This window comes from Girardinichthys multiradiatus, chromosome 6 (assembly GCF_021462225.1).
Source record: "Girardinichthys multiradiatus isolate DD_20200921_A chromosome 6, DD_fGirMul_XY1, whole genome shotgun sequence".
Classification (NCBI taxonomy): Eukaryota; Metazoa; Chordata; class Actinopteri; order Cyprinodontiformes; family Goodeidae; genus Girardinichthys; species Girardinichthys multiradiatus.
Window position 1 is genome coordinate 26,498,962 of NC_061799.1, and position 23,946 is coordinate 26,522,907.

Genomic DNA, 23,946 nt, shown 5'->3' on the forward strand with positions numbered 1-23,946 from the left:
CCAAGTCATACAATTTAAAAGGTAATTTTATTGAATAGCCTTCTAAGGAAATGTAAGCAAACATCGAGTCATTGGAGGCAGGACCAGAATGCTGAACATGGCGAGGAGGCCGGATGGTGAGTAGATGAAGTTTTAATGTTGAAGATGCACAACAGACTTACAGGCAGGCAGGCAGAGTACTGAGCACAGGCTGGTAATCCAACAAGAACAGGTTCAGGAGGCAAAACAGAAAACAAACCACTAGGAAGAACTCAGGACGATAACAGGGTAATTGACAGGAGGAACCAATGGGGAACAATGAAAACTAGAGAGCTTAAATGCAAACAGAGAATACAGAGAGAACCAGTGAACAGAGGGACAGAGTAATCATGGGGAACAAGGAACAGGTTTGCAGAGAGACTGAGGGAAATGTGACTAATTACAACTAATGAGACCTGACAGCAGAGGAAAACAGACATGAGGAACTGAGCAAAAAGAGACAAGACTAAATAGCAAAACTCAGGAAAAACAGATCTTAAGGGAAATATAAACAAACACATGAAACCAGGGATCTAGGAAGAAACAAGAAAAGTAAACTAAAGACCTGGACGAACACAAAACACCTGACTAAGCAAAAGTAAACAAATACAAAACACTAAATGGCAGATCGTGACAGGATTTTAAAGAATGCTAAAACAAATCATACTTGTCATCATTCTGCCACTTGGCAAATAAAACAAACTATGGTGACCCTAACTGACTTAAAACTGCTACGGTTTAGTGTGATTCAATGCTGGGCAGTGAAAAAACTGTAAAAAAAAACTGTAAACAACTGTCTTTCTACTTTATTATCTAAAGACCCAGATCCTAAACTAGGGTGCAACCTAAATTGCCCTTAGGTGGGAATGGTTGTTGGTCCTGTGATCGAATGGTGACTTGTCCAGGGTGTACCCCGAAAAACATATTATTGATTCTTAATCATTTCCCTGAGGTTCTTAGAAAACAAAGTGTCCCTCCGAATATTATATTGCTGAACACACCCACAAGACACACAGTTATTGTTCCATTTGGGATGGATAAACATTTTTGCCACCATAAGAGACTGTTCAGGTCCCTCTTCTTTGTCCATATCGTGTTCAGCAATAACCACTCTGTACGTGTGGAATCTGGATTGGAAACAAAAACATGGTTTATTCTTGTCAAAGTTTGAATTTAGAAAAGCACCGAGTTTTATTCTAAGCATTTAGGGAGAAAATCAAACAATGCATGCTTTTAGTTAAATTGCTGAGGCCTTTAAGTACACCTTTATTAACCATGATGATGCACACAACAATAGCTCTAATAAAACCTAAAGAATGTCTGAACAGAGGGTGGAACAGAGAATGGATCTATAATTATTAAGTACTAAAATCATGATTAGAAAAATAAACCATTTTTCTACATTACTTTTGCATATGCTGTGATGTTTTTCCTCTGCAATGACTTACCTGCCATGGCCAGCTGTGTGGACGAGCCTCTGCCCCATTTACCACTTGACTGGTGTCGGACCAGTAACTGGGCACACCACACCCAGACACTCAAACACAGTGAAAGACAAAATAAATCAAAGAAGTATAAAATGATACCCTAAATGAAGGTTAAATCAATTTTTGACAGGTTCAAAGCTAAGAGCTAGCTTTACACAGATGTTTGGAATTTAATTTATAACATTTTAGCTTCGAACTTACCAGATGTGACAAGCACCAGGAAAATAAAGTCCCAGTTCCAAGTGTGTTTTTTCCTAAAAAGAAAAATGACCTATCAAGCAGCGTTATTTATGGGAATGAGTCCAGACAAGACTAGACAAAGCCTGGGATTTTTTCCCGCATTCTGCAGGTGGCTGGAATTCCCATCAAACCGTATAAACTATGTGCAGCTCGACAGACAATTTTTCATAGTTTACATGTCACAACCAGTTTGGTTTTCCCAGTTTTACACTACAGTGTTGTTTTAGTGACTGACCTTCGAGAAGTTTCCAAGATCCTGTAATAAAAATACGAATCAAGCAGCTGTTTTTAATAGTTGTTTGATTCAGCAACAAATATCCCCAATTTGCAAAATAAGTAAAGCAACGCCATGTACCTACCTACAACCTCTTTACCACCATCTTCCAGGGCATCTTCAGAGATGTGTCAAGACAATTTTTGTAAATAAAATGAGAGATTGGCAATAGCTCTAAATGATAAAAAGTTCCAAATGGTTGAAATTGGCAGAAAAATTCATGTTAACTGATTTCAGAAAACTATCACATAGATGCACAAAACAATATTAATGCTATGCTAGAGAAAAACTACAAACATGTATTTAAGTACAAAGAAATGTAAAAAAAAACAAAAAACACTTTAAAAAGACAATATGAACACCTTTAAGACGCACTACTATATATAGTACCATGACAACAAAAAGACTCAAAACTTAATAAATATCTCAAACAATATTCAACAAAACTGGAATACATTACAAAAAAAGGCAAAGTCAAAAATAGATCCAAAGTGATTAAAAAGCACCAGAAAATGAAAATAGCTGGATATATAAACTGCTTTTAATCTTAAAAGCAAAACTTGAAAGTAAACATGTTAATTTGTTAATTCTTGTTACTATCTGTATGCTGTTTGTTAGACATCCCATTATCTGTTTGTCACTGTTTTAATTAATCATTTTCAACCATTTATGTTCGCAGATTGACTTTTCTGTTTTTTAATTCTCATTTTCTTAAGTTTGACAAAACGAAACAATTAACTTTTCACCCAGCCAGAGGAGGGCGCCATCAAACAGTTTTCTCTTTGAAGCCATTCCAAAGAAACAGAAGAAGAAGTTATTGTTTAAAGATGGCGCTACCCGGTGCTTTACTCGTGAGGCTAAGAGGGCTTTGCAAACTGGCCAAATGTGTTCATGCTGGAGGGAAAACAACATCTAACTGGGCCGGAGAAATGCGGTGGTATGGGACAAAAGATCAAAGGCTTTACGAGCGCAGCGTGTCATGTTTCCACAGTAAACGAGGTGAGTGAAAAATACCGGCTAGCTAATGTTAGCTAACAGGTGACAGTTCGTAGCAGCGTAGAACCTCAAGGACATCCATCATTTAAGAAAACGGGGTACAAATCATTCCAGTACACGTTTTGGGGATCATATTTCAATGTGTATTGGGCTGGTCAGAGTGCCGAGAAACCGTGGTAACTTTAAACTGCGTCTGGCCATTGTTTTTAATTTTCAGGTGAAGGTGAAGGTAATCCGAACCTTCTGAAGGAGTTTCCAGATCCCAAAAGCCTCCTAAACAACACCATTTCCCGGTCACTAGGAGTGAATGACCTGTCCCAGCTCATCCAGTACAGCTGCATGGAACGTGATGGTGTCAAGGTCAGCTCAGTCCTCTTGACAGGACTTTCCTGCACTTCTCATAAGCCTCCTAATAATATGTAGCGCTTTTGTGTTTGAAATTGTGTTTTGTATTTGTGCTCCTGCAGAAGGCCACTGTCACGCTGCTATGGCCCTGCAAGATTGAAGAAGAGGGTTATGCATCCAAGAAAATTGACGCAGAGCGGTTTGCTGCTGCGGCAGCCTGCCTCAGGCTCAGGGTAAGCTGTTGTAACAGAATCAAATGGACCCACACACTGGTTGCTAAAGTATTCACGTCACTTGAATGTTTTCGTATCTACTCACTTTAAAACTCCAAAACTGAATGTGTTTTATTGGGGATTTGTGTGATAGATTAACACGCTGTAAGTAGAGCATAGTTGTGGAGTGCAATTAATGTTATACAGGGTTTTAAAGAAGGTTTTGCACATAATAATCAGAAATATGCGGTGTTATGTTTTCAGATCTCCTGAGTCGGTACTATTTTAGAACGTTTTGCCGCACTTGGAGCTGTATGTCTCTGCCAGCTTTGTAAATATAGACGCAAATTGTTTTGCCCATTCCTCTTTGTAAAATGGCTAAAATTATGTCTGGTTGGCTGAAGACCATCTGTTCACAACAATCATCAAATGTTGTGACAAAACACCAATGGGATTTAGATCAGAACTTTGACTAGGCCATTCCAAGAAATGACAGCATAATGCTGTGGTGTTGTTTTATCCTCAAGGACAGAAAAGATTATCCAAGTGAATGTGGAAAACGGAGGGAGCTGAATTAGGGCAGAAACAGTTTATCGAATAAATCATCATTAATTGATTATTGAAACTAATTTAGTGATTGAATAATCATTAACTAGACTCTAATGCAGACTCTAAAACATGCCGTTTGCTGAAAGAACAGCCCACTCAGAGCAGTAACTAAGCCAAAACTCTACACAAAATACATCCATTTTGCATTTAAGTTGAAAGACCTTCTTTGTCTGTAAATATGCTCTATCTAGGAGCTCTCTGCAATTAGACTCCGATAAGACTGAGGTGCTGGTGATTGCTCCTGATGATTTCATTCCAGGAATCAACCAGTATTTGGATGACTTGAGCTCGTCTGCTAAATCAAGCCTAAGAAATCTGGGTGTGATTTTTGATAGAGAGATGTCACTTGAGCATCATTTAAAGCAGCTCACTAGGAACTATTTTGTCCAGCTCAGGATTATTTCAAAACTTAAAAGATTTGTTTCCAAAGATGATCTAGAGTTGATCATTCAACTCATTGTAACAGTCTTTTTTTTCTTGTCTTAACAAAAAGGAGCTCTCTTGTCTACACCAGGTCCAAAATGCAGCGGCTAGGGTGCTGACCCGAACCAATAGAAGGACTCATATTACCTCAATTTTAAAATCTCTCCGTTGGCCCCCAGTGGTTTTTCGCTTTAATATTAAAATTCTGGTTCTGTCTTTTAAAGCTCTCCATGGTCAGGCTCCCTTATACATTAGAGCCCTGTTGTGTCCGTATGTTCCTTCTCGAAGGCTGAGGTCATTGGATCAGAATCTTCTCAAGGTCCCTCACACCTGTTTTTAAGACTAGAGATCCCTCCTTCTAGGCCGTTGCGCCAAGGCTTTGGAATGATCTCTCGTTAGGTTCTCTTGATTCTGTGGATGTTTTTAAGAGCATACTTACACTCATCTTTTTCTCGTGTGTCGGCTGTTCTTTTGTGACTGTTATATTTAACTCTACCCCTGTAGTGATGGTTTTTATTACATTTAATTTTTTTTCCTCTGATCTTTCTATTATTGTATAATTGTGCACTTTTGTAAAGCACGTCACGACCCTCAATGTCTGTGAAAGGTTCTATATAAGTAAACTTTTACTTACTTTCTAAAACTTTGCCACTTGAGGAGTTCTAAGTTTCACCTGGTTCAAATTGTGTAAAAAATCTCCTATTAAGCCCCTTTTGCTATGCAATTATCAATCAGGGAAAAATAGTCAACAGGTTCATCGATTAGCAAAATAGTTGTTGGTTGCAGGCCTAAGCTAAATACAGGGCAACACAGGAAAAAACTAAAAGGCTCCAAAAGACTTAACCATACCTTTCAGCTGGACTAGAGGACTAAACCGTGTTTTACATGGAGGCCAAAACTTTTAATGTTGCTGTCTTCTGACCACAGCGATCTTGGTTGACTCTCTGATTAATGCTGTCCTGCCCAGTGTGCAGCTTAGGAAGACAGACAAGCCTTGGCAGATTTTCGGTTGTGTTGTGCTCTTTACATTTTCACAAGATGGACTGAAGAGTGCTCTTCGAGATTTTTAAAGCTTTGGGTATTGTTTCATAAATTAACCGGACCTTAAACCACCATAATAATAGCTGTATTAAAAATAAGATTGGATTACACACAGGTTGGCTCTATTTTAATTGGGTGTCATCTGAAAGCAATTGGTTGCACTTGATTTTATTCACGGTTATCAGGGTAAAAGGGGCTGAATAAAAATGCAAACAGATTTTCCATAGTAATATTTTTTTTCTAAATGGGTCTTGTATTCTTTTATTACACTTTACAACAAGTAGCTACTTTGTGTTTATCACATAAAATCCTCACAGAAAATGAACACACCATTAAAGTTTGTGGTTATAATATGGGGGGAGTGAAGAAGTTCTGTGGATTTAAATACTCTGAGAGGCACCGTACTCAAGTGGACACAAATCTTGACTCCTCCCTCATTTCTTCATACTATGCCTCTTAAAGGGGCAGACTTTGGAACTTTTTTGTACCTAAGCACATGCTAAACAATAAATGCTTTGTCAGGCATGAAACAGGACAGAAAAATGGGTAAAAAGCAACCTAAGAAAACATTTTATTAGCCCTTTTATAAAGTTCAGACGGCAAACACAAGGAAGTCTGGCACCTTAAAGGTACATTGTATATGAAATTGGGGTGTATTAAAACTTTTGCACAGTTCTGTATTCGCATTTTATCCTGCCATTTTGGTAACACTTTAGGTTTCTATTCCTGTCCAAAGGAATTGGGAGTCATTGGTCCAAACAATCAGCTCCCTAAGAGGAGAGCTGGCCGGGTGAGAGGGGGGCTACATTCCCATCTTTATGAGAATGAAGAGAACCGTTGGACAAATAATGTTCCCACCTCCAGAGCAAATGAATTGTCCTCTCCTGAGGAAGATGCCTCCAATGTCTCTGAAGCCCTTTCCCTCTTTCCACAACCTAAATCTCTTCTGACCAGGGTGATCCAGGTGGCCACTTCAACCAGCGGAATCAGGGTTGGTAGACGTCTCTACTTTTGTACATTTGCAGCTTATCACTTATTTCTTATTCACATCCGAAGATGTGGTTTTCACAGGACTTGATGCATTTCAGAACAGTAGGTGGAAAACTCAAAAAGTGCGAGTTGACTCTGCTTTGGCCGGAGGAGATGACGTTCAGCGCAACAGCGAGCAGCCGGGTGATGGCAGAGAAAAAAGCTGCAGCACTTGCATGCATGATGCTGAAGGTGTGAGGAGCTCTGGTGAACTGACGTGCCTTTACCTGCAAGCCGCAACCATGTTTAAATATTTCTCCTGCTTTTTGCTGCAGGAGCTTGAGCTTCTGGATCGAGACAATAACCCATTTACTCATGCAAAGTACCATCGAGAGAAAGTAAAGGAGGCGGGTGAGAGGGAGAGGCGTCCATTCCCACTAGAGATTCCAGAATATCTGGAGCAGCACATGAGGGACTACCTAACACAGGTTGCTTCTTTTTCCATATGTCTGCTTGTTTAGATGTATGCATTATTTATACTAACTGTGTGGGCTGATGTGTTTTGAAAGTTTCATAGTTTTATGCACATACCTTTTAGTCCTTTATTGAAGTAAATCATAATACTGCACAGTATCTGAGATTAATGCTGCCTCATCTTCCTCACAGTATCCGGTTGCAACAGAAGTGCAGAAACTATTGGAGGAAGAGGAGGCAAGAGGACAACAGATGGTTAACAAGGAGGAGGAGGAAGAGGACCACATAGTGGACGCCATTACCGGCAGGCCTTACAAGCCTGTGTCTGTACATCAGGCTCAGTGGCTCAGCCGCCATCTGCAGGAGGAATGGGAAAGGGCAAACCCTGGACTTGGCGTGGAGCTGCCTGTCGACTCCCATCGACAGCGTGTGATCTCGGCCGTACGCTCCTCCAGGGTAGTCGTGATCGCCGGCGAGACGGGATGTGGCAAGACGACACGGATCCCACGCTTCCTGCTGGAGGAACAAGTGAAAGGTGGGGAGGGAGCAGAGTGCAACGTCCTCGTGACACAGCCTCGTCGGATCAGTGCCGTGTCAGTGGCTCATCGAGTCGCTCATGAGATGGGTCCCCGCCTGAAACACCATGTCGGATATCAGGTACTGTTGTATTTACACTCGTTCAGAGGAGAAATTATTTCTGTCATTTTTAATGTTTATTTTATTTATTTGTTTTCTTTTTAGATTTAGATATTGAAAATCATTTACAGAAAAAGTTCAAATGATGAATTCAGGAAGAAAATAAATGTCAAAATTATTTTAGATTTTTATGAAGACAGCTGTTAATTGTGTGCTACAAATGTTTTCCTAATTAAGCAGACTCTTGACCCAGTAACGGTAATAATTCCCCCATTGTGGTGCCTTGCGATCGATTTCTTTGCTTTTCACACTTCTCCTTCCTCTTCATAATTAAGCATTTTGTTTTGAGCTTTCATAAAAGAGAGAAAAAACTACATTTTGGAGTTGAAACATTATATAATGTGAATAAAGTTCATAGGGTATAAATGACAGGTATAAAATGCTGTGGGCAGAGAAACAAATTAGAAGTACATGTGTAAAGCTGATGCAATAATTCACAGGTGAGACTTGAGAGCCGACCTCCTGAGAACAGCGGAGGGTCCATGCTCTTCCTCACTGTGGGCGTCCTGCTAAAGAAGCTGCAGTCGAACCCGACCCTGAAAGGAATCAGCCACGTCGTGGTGGACGAGGTCCACGAGAGAGACGTAAACACAGACCTGCTGCTGGCGTTGCTGCGCACAAGCTTGGAAAAGAACCCTGACTTGCGAGTTGTACTTATGAGCGCCACCGGGGACAACCAAAGGCTGGCAGAGTACTTTGGAGGCTACCCTATCGTAAAGGTGCCGGGATTCATGCACCCTGTGAAGGACAGATACCTGGAGGATTTGATGAGGGAGATGGGACGCTCGGCTCAATTCCAAAAGAAAGTGGATATAAACAAGGTGAAGCTCACCTAAATTTTCACCTTTTTTTTTGTTTTCTTGCTTTAGTATGTTACCAGCAGTTTATTCTTTTTTTTTTTTTTTTTTTTTTTAAATATGTCTGATCTTGTTTGAGGAGAGGTTGGACGAGGCGGCGCCAGATCTAGACTTGGTAGCGGATGTTATTGAGCACATTGACAGACATGGGGAGCCAGGTAACTCATTTATACTCTCATGCAATAATTCTTTGTGTGCTTTTTGTTTAAGTTTTGCTATTCTATTATATTTCTTAATATTGTTTCCCTTCATTCTGCAGGTGCGGTGCTGTGTTTCCTTCCTGGGTGGCAGGATATCAAAGCAGTTCAACAAAAACTGGAGGACAAAGCACACTTTTCATCAGATGCACATATGATCGTGCCGTGTAAGACACAACACATTTATAGACACATTTGGTTTTGTTTTTTTCTCCAGCTTTAAGACGGCTTTTCTCATTCCTTTTGTTTTTGTTCTAGTGCACTCAAGCTTATCAGTAGCTGACCAGCAGGTGGTGTTCCAGCGTCCCCAAGCTGGCCAGAGGAAGATTGTTCTCACCACCAACATAGCTGAGACCTCCATTACAATAGACGATATAGTTCATGTGGTGGATACAGGAACTCATAAGGAACAGAATTACGACCAACGAACAAAGGTGTTTCTTGAATTTAACTTATGTTTCATGTCAGATTCTGGGAGACCTGAAAAATATTTTTCTTGATTTAAAAAGTAATCCATTTGTTTAAATTTTTTCAGGTCTCCTGTCTGGAAACAGTTTGGATATCTCGTTCTAATGTTACACAAAGAAGAGGGAGAGCTGGACGTTGTCAGCCAGGACAGTCGTACCACCTGTTCCCAAGGAAACAGCTGGAAACCATGACGCTCTTCCCTGTTCCTGAAATCCTGCGTACACCACTGGAGAGTTTGGTATTGCAGGCTAAAATCCACAGTCCAAACTGCAAGGTACTTTAGACGTGGAACTATTTTTTTGGGTTTTTGCAACTTTTTTTTACCATTTTGTTTGTTGTTTATTTTTAAAAACATGTGTGTAACACAGGCGGTAGACTTCCTGTCTCAAGTGTTAGACAGTCCAGAGCCACAAGCTGTGAGAGATGCTGTCCAAAACCTCCAGGATATCGGTGAGGGACTCGGATCCACCTTAAAATCTAATGTGAAGTCTCCATTTAAATTCATTTCTAAACTTCTTAGTTACATTCCATTTGCATCATCTTTTTTTGACAGGGGTCCTGGATAAGACAGAGGCTCTGACACCTTTAGGAGAGCGTGTAGCCTGTATGTCATGTGACCCACGGCTGGGCAAAGTCCTCGTCCTGAGCGCCATGTTCAGGTGTGTTCTGCCCATGTTATCTGTAGCTGCCTGTCTCACCAGAGACCCTTTCCATAACAGCTTGCAGAACAGAGCAGTTGTAAATAAGGTAAGATGGCAGCAGGTCTATTTATTTATGAGATGTGTTAAACTTTATTAAAATAAACCTTATTAATCTCACTCACTCACTATGTATGTATATACACTACCGGTCAAAGGTTTCCCACTTAATGGGTCTCTTTATTTTCATGACTATTTACATTGTAGATTCTCACCAAAGGCAGCAAAACTATGAATGAACACACATGGAGTTATACAGGTCCTTCTCAAAATATTAGCATATCGTGATAAAGTTCATTATTTTCCATAATATCATGATGAAAATTTAACATTCATATATTTTAGATTCATTGCACACTAACTGAAATATTTCAGGTCTTTTATTGTCTTAATACGGATGATTTTGGCATACAGCTCATGAAAACCCAAAATTCCTATCTCACAAAATTAGCATATCATTAAAAGGGTCTCTAAACGAGCTATGAACCTAATCATCTGAATCAACAAGTTAACTCTAAACACCTGCAAAAGATTCCTGAGGCCTTTAAAACTCCCAGCCTGGTTCATCACTCAAAACCCCAATCATGGGTAAGACTGCCGACCTGACTGCTGTCCAGAAGGCCACTATTGACACCCTCAAGCAAGAGAGTAAGACACAGAAAGAAATTTCTGAACGAATGGGATGTTCCCAGAGTGCTGTATCAAGGCACCTCAGTGGGAAGTCTGTGGGGAGGAAAAAGTGTGGCAGAAAACGCTGCACAACGAGAAGAGGTGACCGGACCCTGAGGAAGATTGTGGAGAAGGGCCGATTCCAGACCTTGGGGGACCTGCGGAAGCAGTGGACTGAGTCTGGAGTAGAAACAACCAGAGCCACCGTGCACAGGCGTGTGCAGGAAATGGGCCACAGGTGCCACATTCCCCAGACCTGGGCTACAGAGAAGCAGCACTGGACTGTTGCTCAGTGGTCCAAAGTACTTTTTTCGGATGAAAGCAAATTCTGCATGTCATTCTGAAATCAAGGTGCCAGAGTCTGGAGGAAGATTGGGGAGAAGGAAATGCCAGAAGTCCAGTGTCAAGTACCCACAGTCAGTGATGGTCTGTGGTGCCGTGTCAGCTGCTGGTGTTGGTCCACTGTGTTTTATCAAGGGCAGGGTCAATGCAGCTAGCTATCAGGAGATTTTGGAGCACTTCATGCTTCCATCTGCTGAAAAGCTTTATGGAGATGAAGATTTCATTTTTCAGCACGACCTGGCGCCTGCTCACAGTGCCAAAACCACTGGTAAATGGTTTACTGACCATGGTATCACTGTGCTCAATTGGCCTGCCAACTCTCCTGACCTGAACCCCATAGAGAATCTGTGGGATATTGTGAAGAGAACGTTGAGAGACTCAAGACCCAACACTCTGGATGAGCTAAAGGCCGCTATCGAAGCATCCTGGGCCTCCATAAGACCTCAGTGCCACAGGCTGATTGCCTCCATGCCACGCCGCATTGAAGCAGTCATTTCTGCCAAAGGATTCCCGACCAAGTATTGAGTGCATAACTGTACATGATTATTTGAAGGTTGATGTTTTTTGTATTAAAAACACTTTTCTTTTATTGGTCGGATGAAATATGCTAATTTTGTGAGATAGGAATTTTGGGTTTTCATGAGCTGTATGCCAAAATCATCCGTATTAAGACAATAAAAGACCTGAAATATTTCAGTTAGTGTGCAATGAATCTAAAATATATGAATGTTACATTTTCATCATTACATTATGGAAAATAATGAACTTTATCACAATATGCTAATATTTTGAGAAGGACCTGTAGTGGTCAACTGTATTGAGGGCTGCACTTAGGTCTAATAATGCCAGGATTGTTGGTTTGAGACACTAATGCTGCATCTGCATGTTTCAAGTCTGGTGATATTCAGAAATTGATTTGGATGAATGTAAAACGAGGTTCTCAGAAACTTTGCTTAAAATGTTCAGCAAAGCCTTTTCAAAAAAGCCAGAGAGAACTTGATACAGGTACTGGATTTAAAGGCAGTTTGTCACTTTTAATTGTCTCATAGCTTATTGCATATTCTTTGTCTAGGCCAAAGAGGAGCTGACCGGCTCCAGCTACAGTGACTATCTGGTGTTCAGTCGAGCGGTTCTGGGCTGGAGGAAAGTCCAACACGAGGGGGACAGAGACGACAGAGATGAATATTTGGACAAATACACTCTGTCTAAAGGCAGTCTCCGATTTATAAATGGTTTGTCTATACCAAACACATTCAGATTGGGTATTTTTCCTGCATTTTGGAATAAAGTGCCATTTGCTCACACTTTGACACAAATCCTGGTCTTGTTTCATCCCATGGCAGGTCTTATCTCCCAGTTCAGTGAGAACCTGCAGGAAGCAGCGCTAGTTTCTTGTGCCAGTGAGTGCCAGCGTCAAACATCTCTCTACAATCAGCACAGCAACCAGGATGAGCTGCTTAAGGCTGTACTGCTGGCTGGATTATATCCCAACCTAATTCAGGTACTCCGCTTTGCAGACTGGCCTTGTGTTTTAGTCTGTGTGTGCAGCTGTTTCAGCAGGAAGACTAGTCATCCTGCAATTGGAAACATTTTGGGTGGCACAAACCACTTAACACCAGGTTCCCCAACGATCTGTGTGTGTGAAACTTTAAACTTTTAGTGTAAGAGCAATTTGAATGGTTGGTGTGATTAGAAAAGCACCATGCAAGTTTAGTCCATTTACCATCTTTCATACTGTGTTTGCCCAAATATTTCCAAGTAAAAGGCATTTAAAGGATATAGGACATTCTGCTAAGTGTTAGTTGTTTACCTAAACTGGCTTGAAGACTGAGATTTCACTCCAGTTTAACATAATTTCACCTGCTGTGTTTTTTTTTTTTTTTTTTTTTAGGTAAAGAAAGGGGTTGTTACCAAAGGGGGGCGCTTTCGTCCCAATAATATAGCTTTCCGCACAGTCAGTGGCCCAGTGCTGCTTCATCGCTCCTCAGTGAACAGGTTAGATCATGTTCAGACCTTTCACCGACAACATGACACTGACTTGGATAATGTCCATGTTCACTTTCTCTCTCCTTCTCTGTTGCAGAGGAAAAGAGGATCTCCCCAGTCGTTGGCTGACCTTTTTCAGTGCGGTCAAGTCTAACGGGAATGTTTTCATCAGGGACTCGTCTTTGGTTCACCCCCTTGCCCTGCTGCTGCTCACAGACTGTGACATTTCAGAGACAGGTACTGTGTTTACAGCAGCCCACGCAGGGATAGAAGCATCAGTAGCTGACTGTCTGCAGTAGCTTTTTCTCTTATTCCTTTTCAGACTTGTCTAAAATTGTGGATTCTTTTCTCTCAAAAGGAGTGCGTTTCGATTGAATCAACTTTTTGTAGCATTCGGAACATGAAACCCACATGTGTGCTCCTTAAAGACTTGTCCAACAGTGGCAAAACTGCATTAAAGGTTGACTGTAGAAGCAACTGTTTGGGATGTGACCCAAGGCCTTCTTTCCCAAGGGAAGGTTCCATTGTAACAGTTTTTAAAAATCACTCTTGGCAAGTTAAGATATTACTGATTGTCATGGCAACACAACTAACCTTACAGAACTTGAAAGATTAAAATTTCTTGACTTTTTTTTTTTCTTCCAAAAGTTTTGCTCTTCTAAAAATGTGCTTAACTCATCAAGTTTAAGTTTGCTTTATACACCAAATGCAGTTTTTCTGGTTGCATTTTAATGTTGGCTGACATCCACTGATTAAAATGTTTTAGTATTTCTCACCTTTTTCAATTGGCCAGAAGCTTTCAACAATTTTGTTTGCAAGTGGCACATAGAGGTTGTATTTCAGTACATCAAAATATCATTTAAAAAGTACATTTATTTCAGTAACTCGATTCACTAAGTAAAACACGTTCTATAGATTAATTAAACACATGTTTTTAAGCGTTTTATTTTTATTCATAATGATGATGTTCTTCTTGCAGCTAATGAAAACACAATTATGATTAGAATATTACATCAAAGAATTAAAAACACATTTATACATAAATGTGGGGTTCTGGAAAAGTGTTTAATACCAGTTCAAAGGTTATTTTCAAAAGGTACTTTTATTCTGATAACTGGGCCTAATCAGAACACGTATTCCAATTTACGGAGATGTACCTGTGATGTTTGCCTTTTGTGCAAACCTGGTTTTGTTTCAGGAATTAGTTTTAACACAAAATGTTTCTCCTTCAGACTGTTTAGAGAAAATTGGTAACTGCAAGTGAATTTATGCATGTCAGGATCATGTATTAAAAGCATAAAAAATTTGAGGTGCTTTTTCTCAAGTATCATAAAAGGTCATCTTCTTGTTGCATCCGTAAACTAAAGTTTTTTTTTTTGTTGTCTTTTGTTTCAGTAAATGACGACAAGGTGGAGGTATCATTCCCTGGCCGCTCTCTGGTGCGCTGCGAGGTGTCAGCGGAGACGTGGGAGCTGCTCTGGGAGCTACGCACTTCCATTCAGACCATGCTCTACCGAAACCTCAACAATCCTGGCAATGCTAACATTTCCCAAGATGGAAACCTCATATCCTTACTTGTAGAACTGCTTAAAAATACAGAGTCAACCCCTTTTGTTAAGCAGGAAAGTGAGGTAGATTGAAAAATATTTTATGCTTGAGAGCTTTGGCTCGCCATCGGACTTGCATATTTTATTTTTAGAAGCATTTCTGATTTAGTGAAATCAGAAATGTTCACAATTCGAAATCCTCCGTGGAGTTGGTGTGCTGCTTTTTCTGTGGAAAAAATTAACTGCATCACTAGATAGTTTGGAAAATCCAGCATATGGTTTTTTTTGGGTTTTTGTTTTGTTATTGCAAATGTTTCATTGCTTTCTGAAAAGCAGATTTGGGTTTTACTCTGAGTAAAGACAGAGGTCATTGAAATAAATTGTAAATATTTATTGAAACATTAAAGAAGACTTGCCAATATTAGGTCATGAGTTTTGTCGTTTTGTACAGTCTGCAAAACCAGAAGAGCGCTTTTCCTGTTTGATTTTATGAAAACTCCTTCATAAACCTTTTGTGAAAGATGCTCAAACGTCTGAGTAGTTCTTCCATGATTTCTAAAGAGGTCATGATGCAAAATCTGCAAAGACAAGTGGAAGTGTTTAGTACCTCTGCTGTGTAAAGTTACCTTCTTATATTCATTTAAAACATACTAAAAAGCTAATTTAGTTCAAACTTTAAACAATTTAGTACAGTTTGAGTCTCACCTGATGTGGTAGGTGCCCTCCTTTTGTCCATAGTCAGTACCTGGACTCAGCAAAACCCCAGCCTCCTCCAATAGTCTCAAACAGTAAAAAGTGTCAGGTTGCATTCCAGCCTCCTGAAATACCCAAACACATCTGCTCTTAGACCAAAGTGACTGGCTTTATATTATGAATTTCATTGTACTGTTCAACGTGTGCTTTAATTTATTCTGAAACCTCGGCTCTCTTGGTGGCTTTGGGTGGAAGAAACAGTCTGGGGAATGCAAACGCCCCTCCTTCCACTTGTTGGCAGCTGAAGCCTGGCAAGCTGTTGATGACTTCATCCACCCTCTTCACATTTTCAGCTACTGAGGTCCTGATGTGCTGTGTCTCCTGCACAATGAGGAACATGTGGAGAGCTTATATTTTATGTAACACTAGGCGTTATGGTGAATAAAAATGTCATACCTTCACGTAAAGATGGTATGAGGGGTCTCCTGGTTGCGGAGGATTCATCATCACATCCAGGGCAATCTGTCCCAACACTGGTGCGCAGGCATTGGTGGAGAATAGACTGTTGATGTGTTTCATTACAGTAGGGTCGAGATTAACCAGCTCAACGTACCCACCACGCAGACCACACCTAATCCAAGACATTTCTATGAAATGCCATAAACACCACAGTGCAATCAATCTGTACCATTTTTAAAAAACTGCGGCGGGGTTATATGATCTTCTGCAAAATGTGTGGTTGTTTTCCGTTTGGTATCTCCAAGAACTATGGGTGCATGTAATTCTTAGTGTGAACAGATGTGAGTTGGGTAAGGACTTAGCCACTAATTGTGACTGTTCTTGTTTATGCATCACTAAAAAGTCTCCCTATTCCTCCTCACAACAGTTTATATTAGCATGAATTAGTTCTGGACTCCAGATTAATGATAAACTAAGGCTGCCAACATTTGATGTGAGATGGGGGTCTGGATGGGAGCAGTATAAATACAAAAGTAAATAAACTACAGGATTGTCAGACTGATATTAAAGGACTAGAAAGCATCACTAAAACAATAAATGCGTTTTTTGTTGTCTGCATGCCAGGTAGGGTCATTGTATCAACATTCAGGAGTTGTTTTTGTTCAGAGTAATGTCTGTAAACTCAGATTGTTGCTTGCTTTGCTGTCAGGTGTTAAAAAGCTTCTAATTTAAGAAAACTTTATTCGCATAGTTTGTATTTACATGGTTATTACGTAAGCTAAATGTCCCTGTAACAGATACGCAAACTCCACAAACAACTAAGGATGTACAGGGGTTGGACAATGAAACTGAAACACCTGGTTTTAGACCACAATAATTTATTAGTATGGTGTAGGGCCTCCTTTTGCGTTCAATACAGCGTCAATTTGTCTTGGGAATGACATATACAAGTCCTGCACAGTGGTCAGAGGGATTTTAAGCCATTCTTCTTGCAGGATAGTGACCAGGTCACTACGTGATACTGGTGGAGGAAAACATTTCCTGACTCGCTCCTCCAAAACACCCCAAAGTGGCTCAATAATATTTAGATCTGGTGACTGTGCAGGCCATGGGAGATGTTCAACTTCACTTTCATGTATATCAAGCCAATCTTTCACCAGTCTTGCTGTGTGTATTGGTGCATTGTCATCCTGATACACAGCACCTCCTTCAGGATACAATGTTTGAACCATTGGATGCACATGGTCCTCAAGAATGGTTCGGTAGTCCTTGGCAGTGACATGCCCATCTAGCACAAGTATTGGGCCAAGGGAATGCCATGATATGGCAGCCCAAACCATCACTGATCCACCCCCATGCTTCACTCTGGGCATGCAACAGTCTGGGTGGTACGCTTCTTTGGGGCTTCTCCACACCGTAACTCTCCCGGATGTGGGGAAAACAGTAAAGGTGGACTCATTAGAGAACAATACATGTTTCACATTGTCCACAGCCCAAGATTTGCGCTCCTTGCACCATTGAAACCAACGTTTGGCATTGGCATGAGTGACCAAAGGTTTGGCTATAGCAGCCCAGCCGTGTATATTGACCCTGTGGAGCTCCCAACGGACAGTTCTGGTGGAAACAGGAGAGTTGAGGTGCACATTTAATTCTGCCGTGATTTGGGCAGCCGTGGTTTTATGTTTTTTTTATACAATCCGGGTTAGCACCCAAACATCCCTTTCAGACAGCTTCCTCTTGCGTCCACAGTTAATCCTGTTGGATGTGGTTCGTCCTTCTTGGTGGTATGCTGACATTACCCTGGATACCGTGGCTCTTGATACATCACAAAGACTCGCTGTCTTGGTCACAGATGCGCCAGCAAGACGTGCACCAACAATATGTCCTCTTTTGAACTCTGGTATGTCACCCATAATGTTGTGTGCATTTCAATATTTTGAGCAAAACTGTGCTCTTACCCTGCTAATTGAACCTTCACACTCTGCTCTTACTGGTGCAATGTGCAATCAATGAAGACTGGCTACCAGGCTGGTCCAATTTAGCCATGAAACCTCCCACACTAAAATGACAGGTGTTTCAGTTTCATTGTCCAACCCCTGTAAGTATAGTGTTGTTGGAGCTACCTTGAGAACATTTCTAGCTCTTGGCTTTTTAAATGATTAATAAATAACTGTTTGATGTCCAAACCTTAAAGAATCCTCTTGCTCCTAAGACAATGTAGATTGGATCAGATGACAGCAAATAATATTTGATCAATCTAAAACAAGTGCTATCACAGGCTAGTAGTTGCATAATTTTCGCTGGGCTTAATGTGGTTCCAGGTCATTTTGATGTACCCAAATCAAATCAAATCTACACACCTGTTGACCATTTTGTCTTAAATTACCTTAACTATGGCGTGCCAGTTAATGTTTCGGTTGTAGTTACCTATTTTTTATGAATTATGGAGATAAATGGGGGGGAAAGACTAATCTGTGTAATTCAATAAACTTTTATAATTTCTCAAATATTTGTGTTATGAAACAACACAAATTGCAAAGATGTGAAAAATGAAGGGATGGAAAGACCAGCACCCCCCGGTGTGTCTAGTGAATATGCAAACCTTGGTCTACATATGGTACTTTAAAAGCAACACATTCCTGGATGCCTATCCAAAAAAAATCCTTAGTGTGTAATAGTGATTTATACCTTATTCAATATACACCACCAGTCAAAAAGTTGGACAAACCTTTATCATTTATTACTTTCTACATTGCAGATACATAGTAAAGACATCAAAACTATGAATCAAAAGTACATAGAATTATATAGCAAACAAAACATTGTGAAATAACTCAAGAAATCTTTTATGTTTTAGATTATTTTAAGCAGCACCCGTTTGCTTTGATTACTGCTGAGCACACTTTAGGCATTCTCTGGATGAGCTTCATGAGGTGGTCACCTAAAATGGTTTTGCAACAGTCTGGAAGGAGTTCCCAGAAGTAGGAATAAAAATAAAGACAATCCATTGAATGAGAAAGCGCATCCAAATTTTTGACTGGTAATGTGTATCACAAGGATAAGGTTTACTTATGCATTAGTTCATGAGTAACTTCTTTGCATATAACTGATTTATACCATTTTCCAAGTCTCCCTGAATACTGTTATGTTAAGGACATTGCTAAAACGTATTATTTAGTATTTTCCTGGAAACTGCTTAAGATCAGGCATTACAGTGTGATAAGAATAGACTTTCACAAATGGCAGCATAGGGAGAAACAGAGGTTCGGCTTTGAGTGCAGGCACCTTCCTTATTTGGAGTGAGATTTATCTGGGCAGTGTGAGAAACTGAAGAAAAACTTGTATTTCACTCCAGAAGAGAGAAAGTTTGTAACTCTGTCCTTAAAAGATGAATTACAATTTAAGTTAGAAAGTTTCAAATTTCTTCATAATCTTTCTCACTCACTAGTACTTATATTTTCCAGGTCTCTCTTTTTCAAGAGAGTCAAGCTTGGTTTGTGCTGAATGAAAAGATACACACCTTTTAGAAAGCACAGGTGTTAGAATACTCACTCTCCCATGAGGCTTTTAGAGGCCGTGTGGAAGGATGCCAGTTCCACTCTGTCTGACAGAGGACGTCCCATCTCAGCCAGAGCTCTTTTATAGGAGACAAACTCAGTTTTCTCCCCATAAACACACTCCTGATATACCTGAGGAGGAAAAAGTTGCTTTACATTCTGTAAGTCCAGTGTCTGAATAACTGGTGAAACTCCTGGTTCACTCACCTCATCAGCCAGAAGAAACAGCCTCTTCTCTGCAGCAAACCGGATCACCTCTTGCACAGATTTTCTACTTTGAACATAACCTGGAGGCATGAAAAAATGATAATGTCTATTTCAAATACAAAGACAGGAAACAAATGACGTTCATACTGCCTGCCTTGCTACCTGCTGGGTTTCCGGGGTTGATGACATACAGAGCAAGTGGGTTGCAAACTCCCTTTGCAGAGTCCAAAGCCCGCTGTAGCTCCTCCACCTCCAGTGCCCAGCCACTCTCCTCCCTGAGATAGTAGGGAACCACCACCGCTCCCAGCGCTGTTAGGGATAAAACAGTGGTGGAGTGGCATGGCACTGGGGTCAGCACTCCTGTTCTGGGTGAGGCCTTGGGATTCACCAAGACTGTTAAAATGTTCTGAAGAGCCCAGTAAATGAAATGTGTGTTAATCAGGTAACCGACAGGAGGAAGAAACTGTATGAATTGTGCCAGTGGCGTTACCGTGAGTGCCCACTGTGAGCCGGGGCAGATGTAGATGTTTTCAGGGTGAGATGGAACCCCACCATCCCGTCTCATAATGAATTCAGAGACTCTCTGAACTATTTCTGGTATTCCTGCTGTGGCAGAGTATGAACCTGGAGACATAAAAAAGATTCTTTGAAATCCATAGAAAACAGACATAAAAACAATATTTTGTAGATTGTTTTAGTGACATTATGGTAGCATACATCTTTTGTATTACGTTTCTGTTATAAGTTTGCCTAATATTTGTACATATACAATGCCCCCACCTTCATTTATATTATTGGCACTTTTGCCCACATATATTGTCACCTAAATAAATCGGGTGTACTAAAATTTACCTTTTCCTTCATTCCTTTTGTATTCAAGCACGGTGAATCCCATACTGGACGTATGTATGAGTCTTACCTACACTGCCTCCTGTACATGCTTTCAGCAGCCTCTGAGCCCTCTGCCTGACATCCACCAACAGTTTGTCTCCATCCATAAGCTGAGGGTAGAGACACGCTGCAAGAACCTATAAGAAAGAGTACAGCTAACAGTTATTTGGACAAAACAAAGTAAATAATGGTGTTTTATATTACCTGTCTCACAAATGAAAGAGGTTTCACGCCTGCCTTGTGTGGATCACCCCAGGAGACATCGATCACCTCCTTGTAGGATTTTCTTACTCCCTGTGAATTGGAACGTAAAGAAACATTTAAAAACAGAAAGATAATATATATTTTTTAAATCCATGCATGACAGATGTATAACAGTAATGTCTCTTTCCACCTGTCTCAGCTCCTCCTTGATCTGGGTGGTCCGCCTGGCCAAGACTGAATTCTCCAGCTGCTTCATGTTTCTCACATTTGAGCCGATTTCTTGCAGGACAGACATGTCTGTGATTTTTCTTCCCTTATTGCTGACCAGACGCAGACCGACACAGTCTGAGCAGGGCGATCTCTGAAAATGAATCCTCTACTTGAACATATACAAGAAGAAATGTAGCAATAGGTGCCACATTAACAAATTGACCTGTTTTTTGCCATGGCTTTTTTACTTATTTCTTTAAATTATCTACAAAAACATCAGCCGATGTGAGAAACATTGTTCTTCTTGGTTATTTGTTAACTTTGGGTTCTGATGTTGCATGACATGACTAATCAGAAATGTCTTTTACAGAAACATGTATAGCTTTGGATCTGTTCTGATCTTTCAATATTTCTTAAAAGAATTTTGGAAGACCACATGTCGAAACTGTAAGAACTGAATATGTATGCGTTGAGTTTCTGCAGCCACTTTATTGCCTGATCTTAAGGGGTTTCTAGAAAAGTACAGTTCTGTCAATCAGTTATATCATTGACATAAACATAACAGAATTCAAGAAGACTTGGAAAAAGTTTATAAATCAGTTATAAAAACAAGTTACTCCTAAACTAATGCATGAGTAAAACGTGTATGCATCTGCGTAAGTATAATTGCGAAACGTATTATATAAGATGGTGTGTTGTAAATCAGTGATTAATGAATCAGGATTTATGAGTATTTACTATTAATTAAATAATGAATTAATTCATTTCCTCTCTGATATCATAGTCAGTAGGTTCCGTCAATCATATATACCGCATAGGTAGAAAAGAATATAAATGGCATGTATCTTTTAACATTTATACATTTGTACGTGTATATGTTGATTATATGGCACCAGCTCAAGAAATTCAAACATCACTAAAAAATTTGATGATTTCAGTAATTCAGTGAAACTCATTTCATATATAGATTCAATATGTTTAATGTATTCCAAGCACCTGTTCCTGTTCAATTTGTTTAAATTAAATTCAAAAATGCTTTATTGATCCCAAAGGGAAATTAAATGTTGTAATTCTTACTATCCAAATTTCCTTAGAGTCATTACATATGATGATGGCTTCAGGCAGGAAGGCTCTCCTGTAGTGGATGTGAAGACTGATTACACTCTGTTGTTGTCTCGTGAAGACGAGGTTCAAGGTTCTCTATTAAATATTTTTTATTTTATTAAGAACCCTTATTTACACAATCATGAGGCTCCAGAGCAGTTCCCAGAACAAAGCCAGTCTTCCTTATCAGCTTGTTGAGCTTTTTAAGTCACTGGCTCTGATTACTTTACCTCTACAGAGGATGACAGAAGAGATGTCACTCTCCACAACAGACTTTTTGAAGATCTGCAGCATCCTGCTGCAAACACAGAAGAACTGAAGCTTCCTCAGGAAGTACAGTCAGTCCTGTCCCTTGTTCTACTAGACATCTGTAAAGTCAGTATTCCCTCACATGATTGTGAAGGTCACAACATGTCTCTATAAAAATCTTATGAAAGACTGACATTTCCAAAGAAACTGAATTTTGGGATTTCATTATCTGTAAGCCATATTCACTAGAATGAACAGAAATAAACTTGTGAAATGTATCTCCTATGTGTGATGAATCCATGTGAAACATGACTTTCACTTTTCTAACTGAATAATGAATTAAGTAGATCATTTAATTTGATGAAATTTTGATACATAAAAATGCATTTTTTTTTTCCTTTGAAGCAGCTAGACCTAGTAATTTTTACAAAGTGATCTTAACTGAGAGTTGTCAAGGCTTTGTGAATGTTTAAGTTTTTTTGTTTTTGTTTGTTTGTTTTTCCCATTTTTACCTGAACAAGACAAACTATTAAAACAGTACTAGCTACATAACATTTCTTCACCTTGGTAAGTGTAATTTTCAAGCACACACATTAACGTTTTGGTCTATATATACATATATATATATACACACAATGCTCAAAAAAATAAAGGGAAGACTCAAATAACACATCCTAGATCTGAATGAATGAAATATTCTCATTGAATTCTTTGTTCTGTACAAAGTTGAATGTGCTGACAACAAAATCACACAAAAATCATCAATGGAAATCAAATTTATTAACCAATGGAGGCCTGGATTTGGCGTCACACACAAAATTTAAGTGGAAAAACACGCTACAGGCTGATCCAACTTTGATGTAATGTCCTTAAAACAAGTCAAAATGAGGCTCAGTATTGTGTGTGGCCTCCACGTGTCTGTATGACCTCCCTACAACGCCTGGGCATGCTCCTGATGAGACGGTGGATGGTCTCCTGAGGGATCTCCTCCCAGACCTGGACTAAAGCATCCGCCAACTCCTGGACAGTCTGTGGTGCAATGTGACGTTGGTGGATGGAGTGAGACATGATGTCCCAGATGTGATCAATCGGATTCAGGTCTGGGGAACGGGCGGGCCAGTCCATAGCTTCAATGTCTTCATCTTGCAGGAACTGCTGACACACTCCAGCCACATGAGGTCTAGCATTGTCCTGCATTAGGAGGAACCCAGGGCCAACCGCACCAGCATATGGTCTCACAAGGGGTCTGAGGATCTCATCTCAGTACCTAAGGGCAGTCAGGCTACCTCTGGCGAGCACATGGAGGGCCATGCGGCCCTCCAAAGAAATGTCACCCCACACCATTACTGACCCACTGCCAAATTGTCATGCTGAAGGATGTTGCAGGCAGCAGATCGCTCTCCACGGTGTCTCCAAACTCTGTCACGTCTGTCACATGTGTTCAGTATGAACCTGCTTTCATCTGTGAAGAGCACAGGGTGCTAGTGGCAAATTTGCCAATCCTGGTGTCCTGCAAGTGTTGGGCTGAGCACAAACACCATTTGTGGACGTCGGGCCCTCATACCATCCTCATGGAGTCGGTTACAGCAAACCTTCTTGCCACAGCTCGCATTGATGTGCCATCCTGGATGAGCTGCACTACCTGAGCCACTTGTGTGGGTTGTAGAGTCCGTCTCATGCTACCACGAGTGTGAAAGCACCACCAACATTGAAAAGTGACCAAAACATCAGCCAGAAAGCATAGGTACTGAGAAGTGGTCTGTGGTCCCCACCTGCAGAACCACTCCTTTATTGAGTGTCTTGCTAATCGCCAAATATTTCCCC

At 40.3% G+C, this 23,946-nt stretch overlaps 2 protein-coding genes and 1 long non-coding RNA gene across 4 annotated transcripts; 1 reads left to right on the forward strand and 2 right to left on the reverse strand.

Moving 5' to 3' along the window:
• Positions 1 to 8: 8 nt before the first annotated feature.
• LOC124870693 lies at positions 9 to 1,841 on the reverse strand. Its single transcript, XR_007038865.1, has 3 exons — positions 1,707 to 1,841; positions 1,467 to 1,555; positions 9 to 1,145 (listed from the first exon to the last, which is right to left on the reverse strand). It is a non-coding gene; the product is annotated as an uncharacterized LOC124870693 (long non-coding RNA).
• A 997-nt stretch (positions 1,842 to 2,838) lies between these two features.
• Positions 2,839 to 14,972, forward strand: dhx30 (DEAH (Asp-Glu-Ala-His) box helicase 30). The gene is made up of 19 exons (XM_047369246.1): positions 2,839 to 3,018; positions 3,233 to 3,375; positions 3,483 to 3,593; positions 6,382 to 6,636; positions 6,717 to 6,866; positions 6,950 to 7,102; positions 7,281 to 7,745; positions 8,225 to 8,605; positions 8,724 to 8,799; positions 8,901 to 9,005; positions 9,097 to 9,272; positions 9,374 to 9,580; positions 9,675 to 9,756; positions 9,860 to 10,053; positions 12,088 to 12,247; positions 12,359 to 12,516; positions 12,907 to 13,010; positions 13,099 to 13,238; positions 14,397 to 14,972. Exons 1-19 carry the CDS (start codon positions 2,847 to 2,849, stop codon positions 14,639 to 14,641), a joined length of 3,477 nt encoding a protein of 1,158 aa, XP_047225202.1. The 5' UTR covers positions 2,839 to 2,846; the 3' UTR covers positions 14,642 to 14,972.
• LOC124870513 (alanine aminotransferase 2-like) lies at positions 14,925 to 22,845 on the reverse strand. 2 transcript variants are annotated; one of them, XM_047369248.1, is made up of 11 exons: positions 20,750 to 22,845; positions 20,569 to 20,649; positions 20,384 to 20,492; positions 19,955 to 20,088; positions 19,627 to 19,870; positions 19,465 to 19,544; positions 19,253 to 19,389; positions 15,698 to 15,872; positions 15,467 to 15,622; positions 15,254 to 15,366; positions 14,925 to 15,126 (listed from the first exon to the last, which is right to left on the reverse strand). In XM_047369248.1, exons 1-11 carry the CDS (start codon positions 20,852 to 20,854, stop codon positions 15,036 to 15,038), a joined length of 1,425 nt encoding a protein of 474 aa, XP_047225204.1. In that variant the 5' UTR covers positions 20,855 to 22,845; the 3' UTR covers positions 14,925 to 15,035. The 2 variants fall into 2 exon arrangements, with proteins under 2 accessions (XP_047225204.1, XP_047225203.1); XM_047369247.1 differs by having other exon boundaries at positions 20,560 to 20,649.
• Positions 22,846 to 23,946: the final 1,101 nt, after the last annotated feature.

Bases quoted from the DNA above. Each gene is read 5' to 3' on its own strand.
- dhx30 (XM_047369246.1), top strand. From the start codon at position 2,847: ATGGCGCTACCCGGTGCTTTACTCGTGAGGCTAAGAGGGCTTTGCAAA. The intron at 9,273-9,373 runs GTGTTTCTTGAA...AAATTTTTTCAG, and splicing joins ATTACGACCAACGAACAAAG to GTCTCCTGTCTGGAAACAGT. The intron at 13,011-13,098 runs GTTAGATCATGT...TCTCTGTTGCAG, and splicing joins CATCGCTCCTCAGTGAACAG to AGGAAAAGAGGATCTCCCCA.
- LOC124870513 (XM_047369247.1), bottom strand. From the start codon at position 20,854: ATGTCTGTCCTGCAAGAAATCGGCTCAAATGTGAGAAACATGAAGCAG. The intron at 20,089-20,383 runs GTAAGACTCATA...TTATGTCTCCAG, and splicing joins ATGTACAGGAGGCAGTGTAG to GTTCATACTCTGCCACAGCA. The intron at 15,873-19,252 runs GTGAGTATTCTA...GTCTTGGATTAG, and splicing joins TCTAAAAGCCTCATGGGAGA to GTGTGGTCTGCGTGGTGGGT.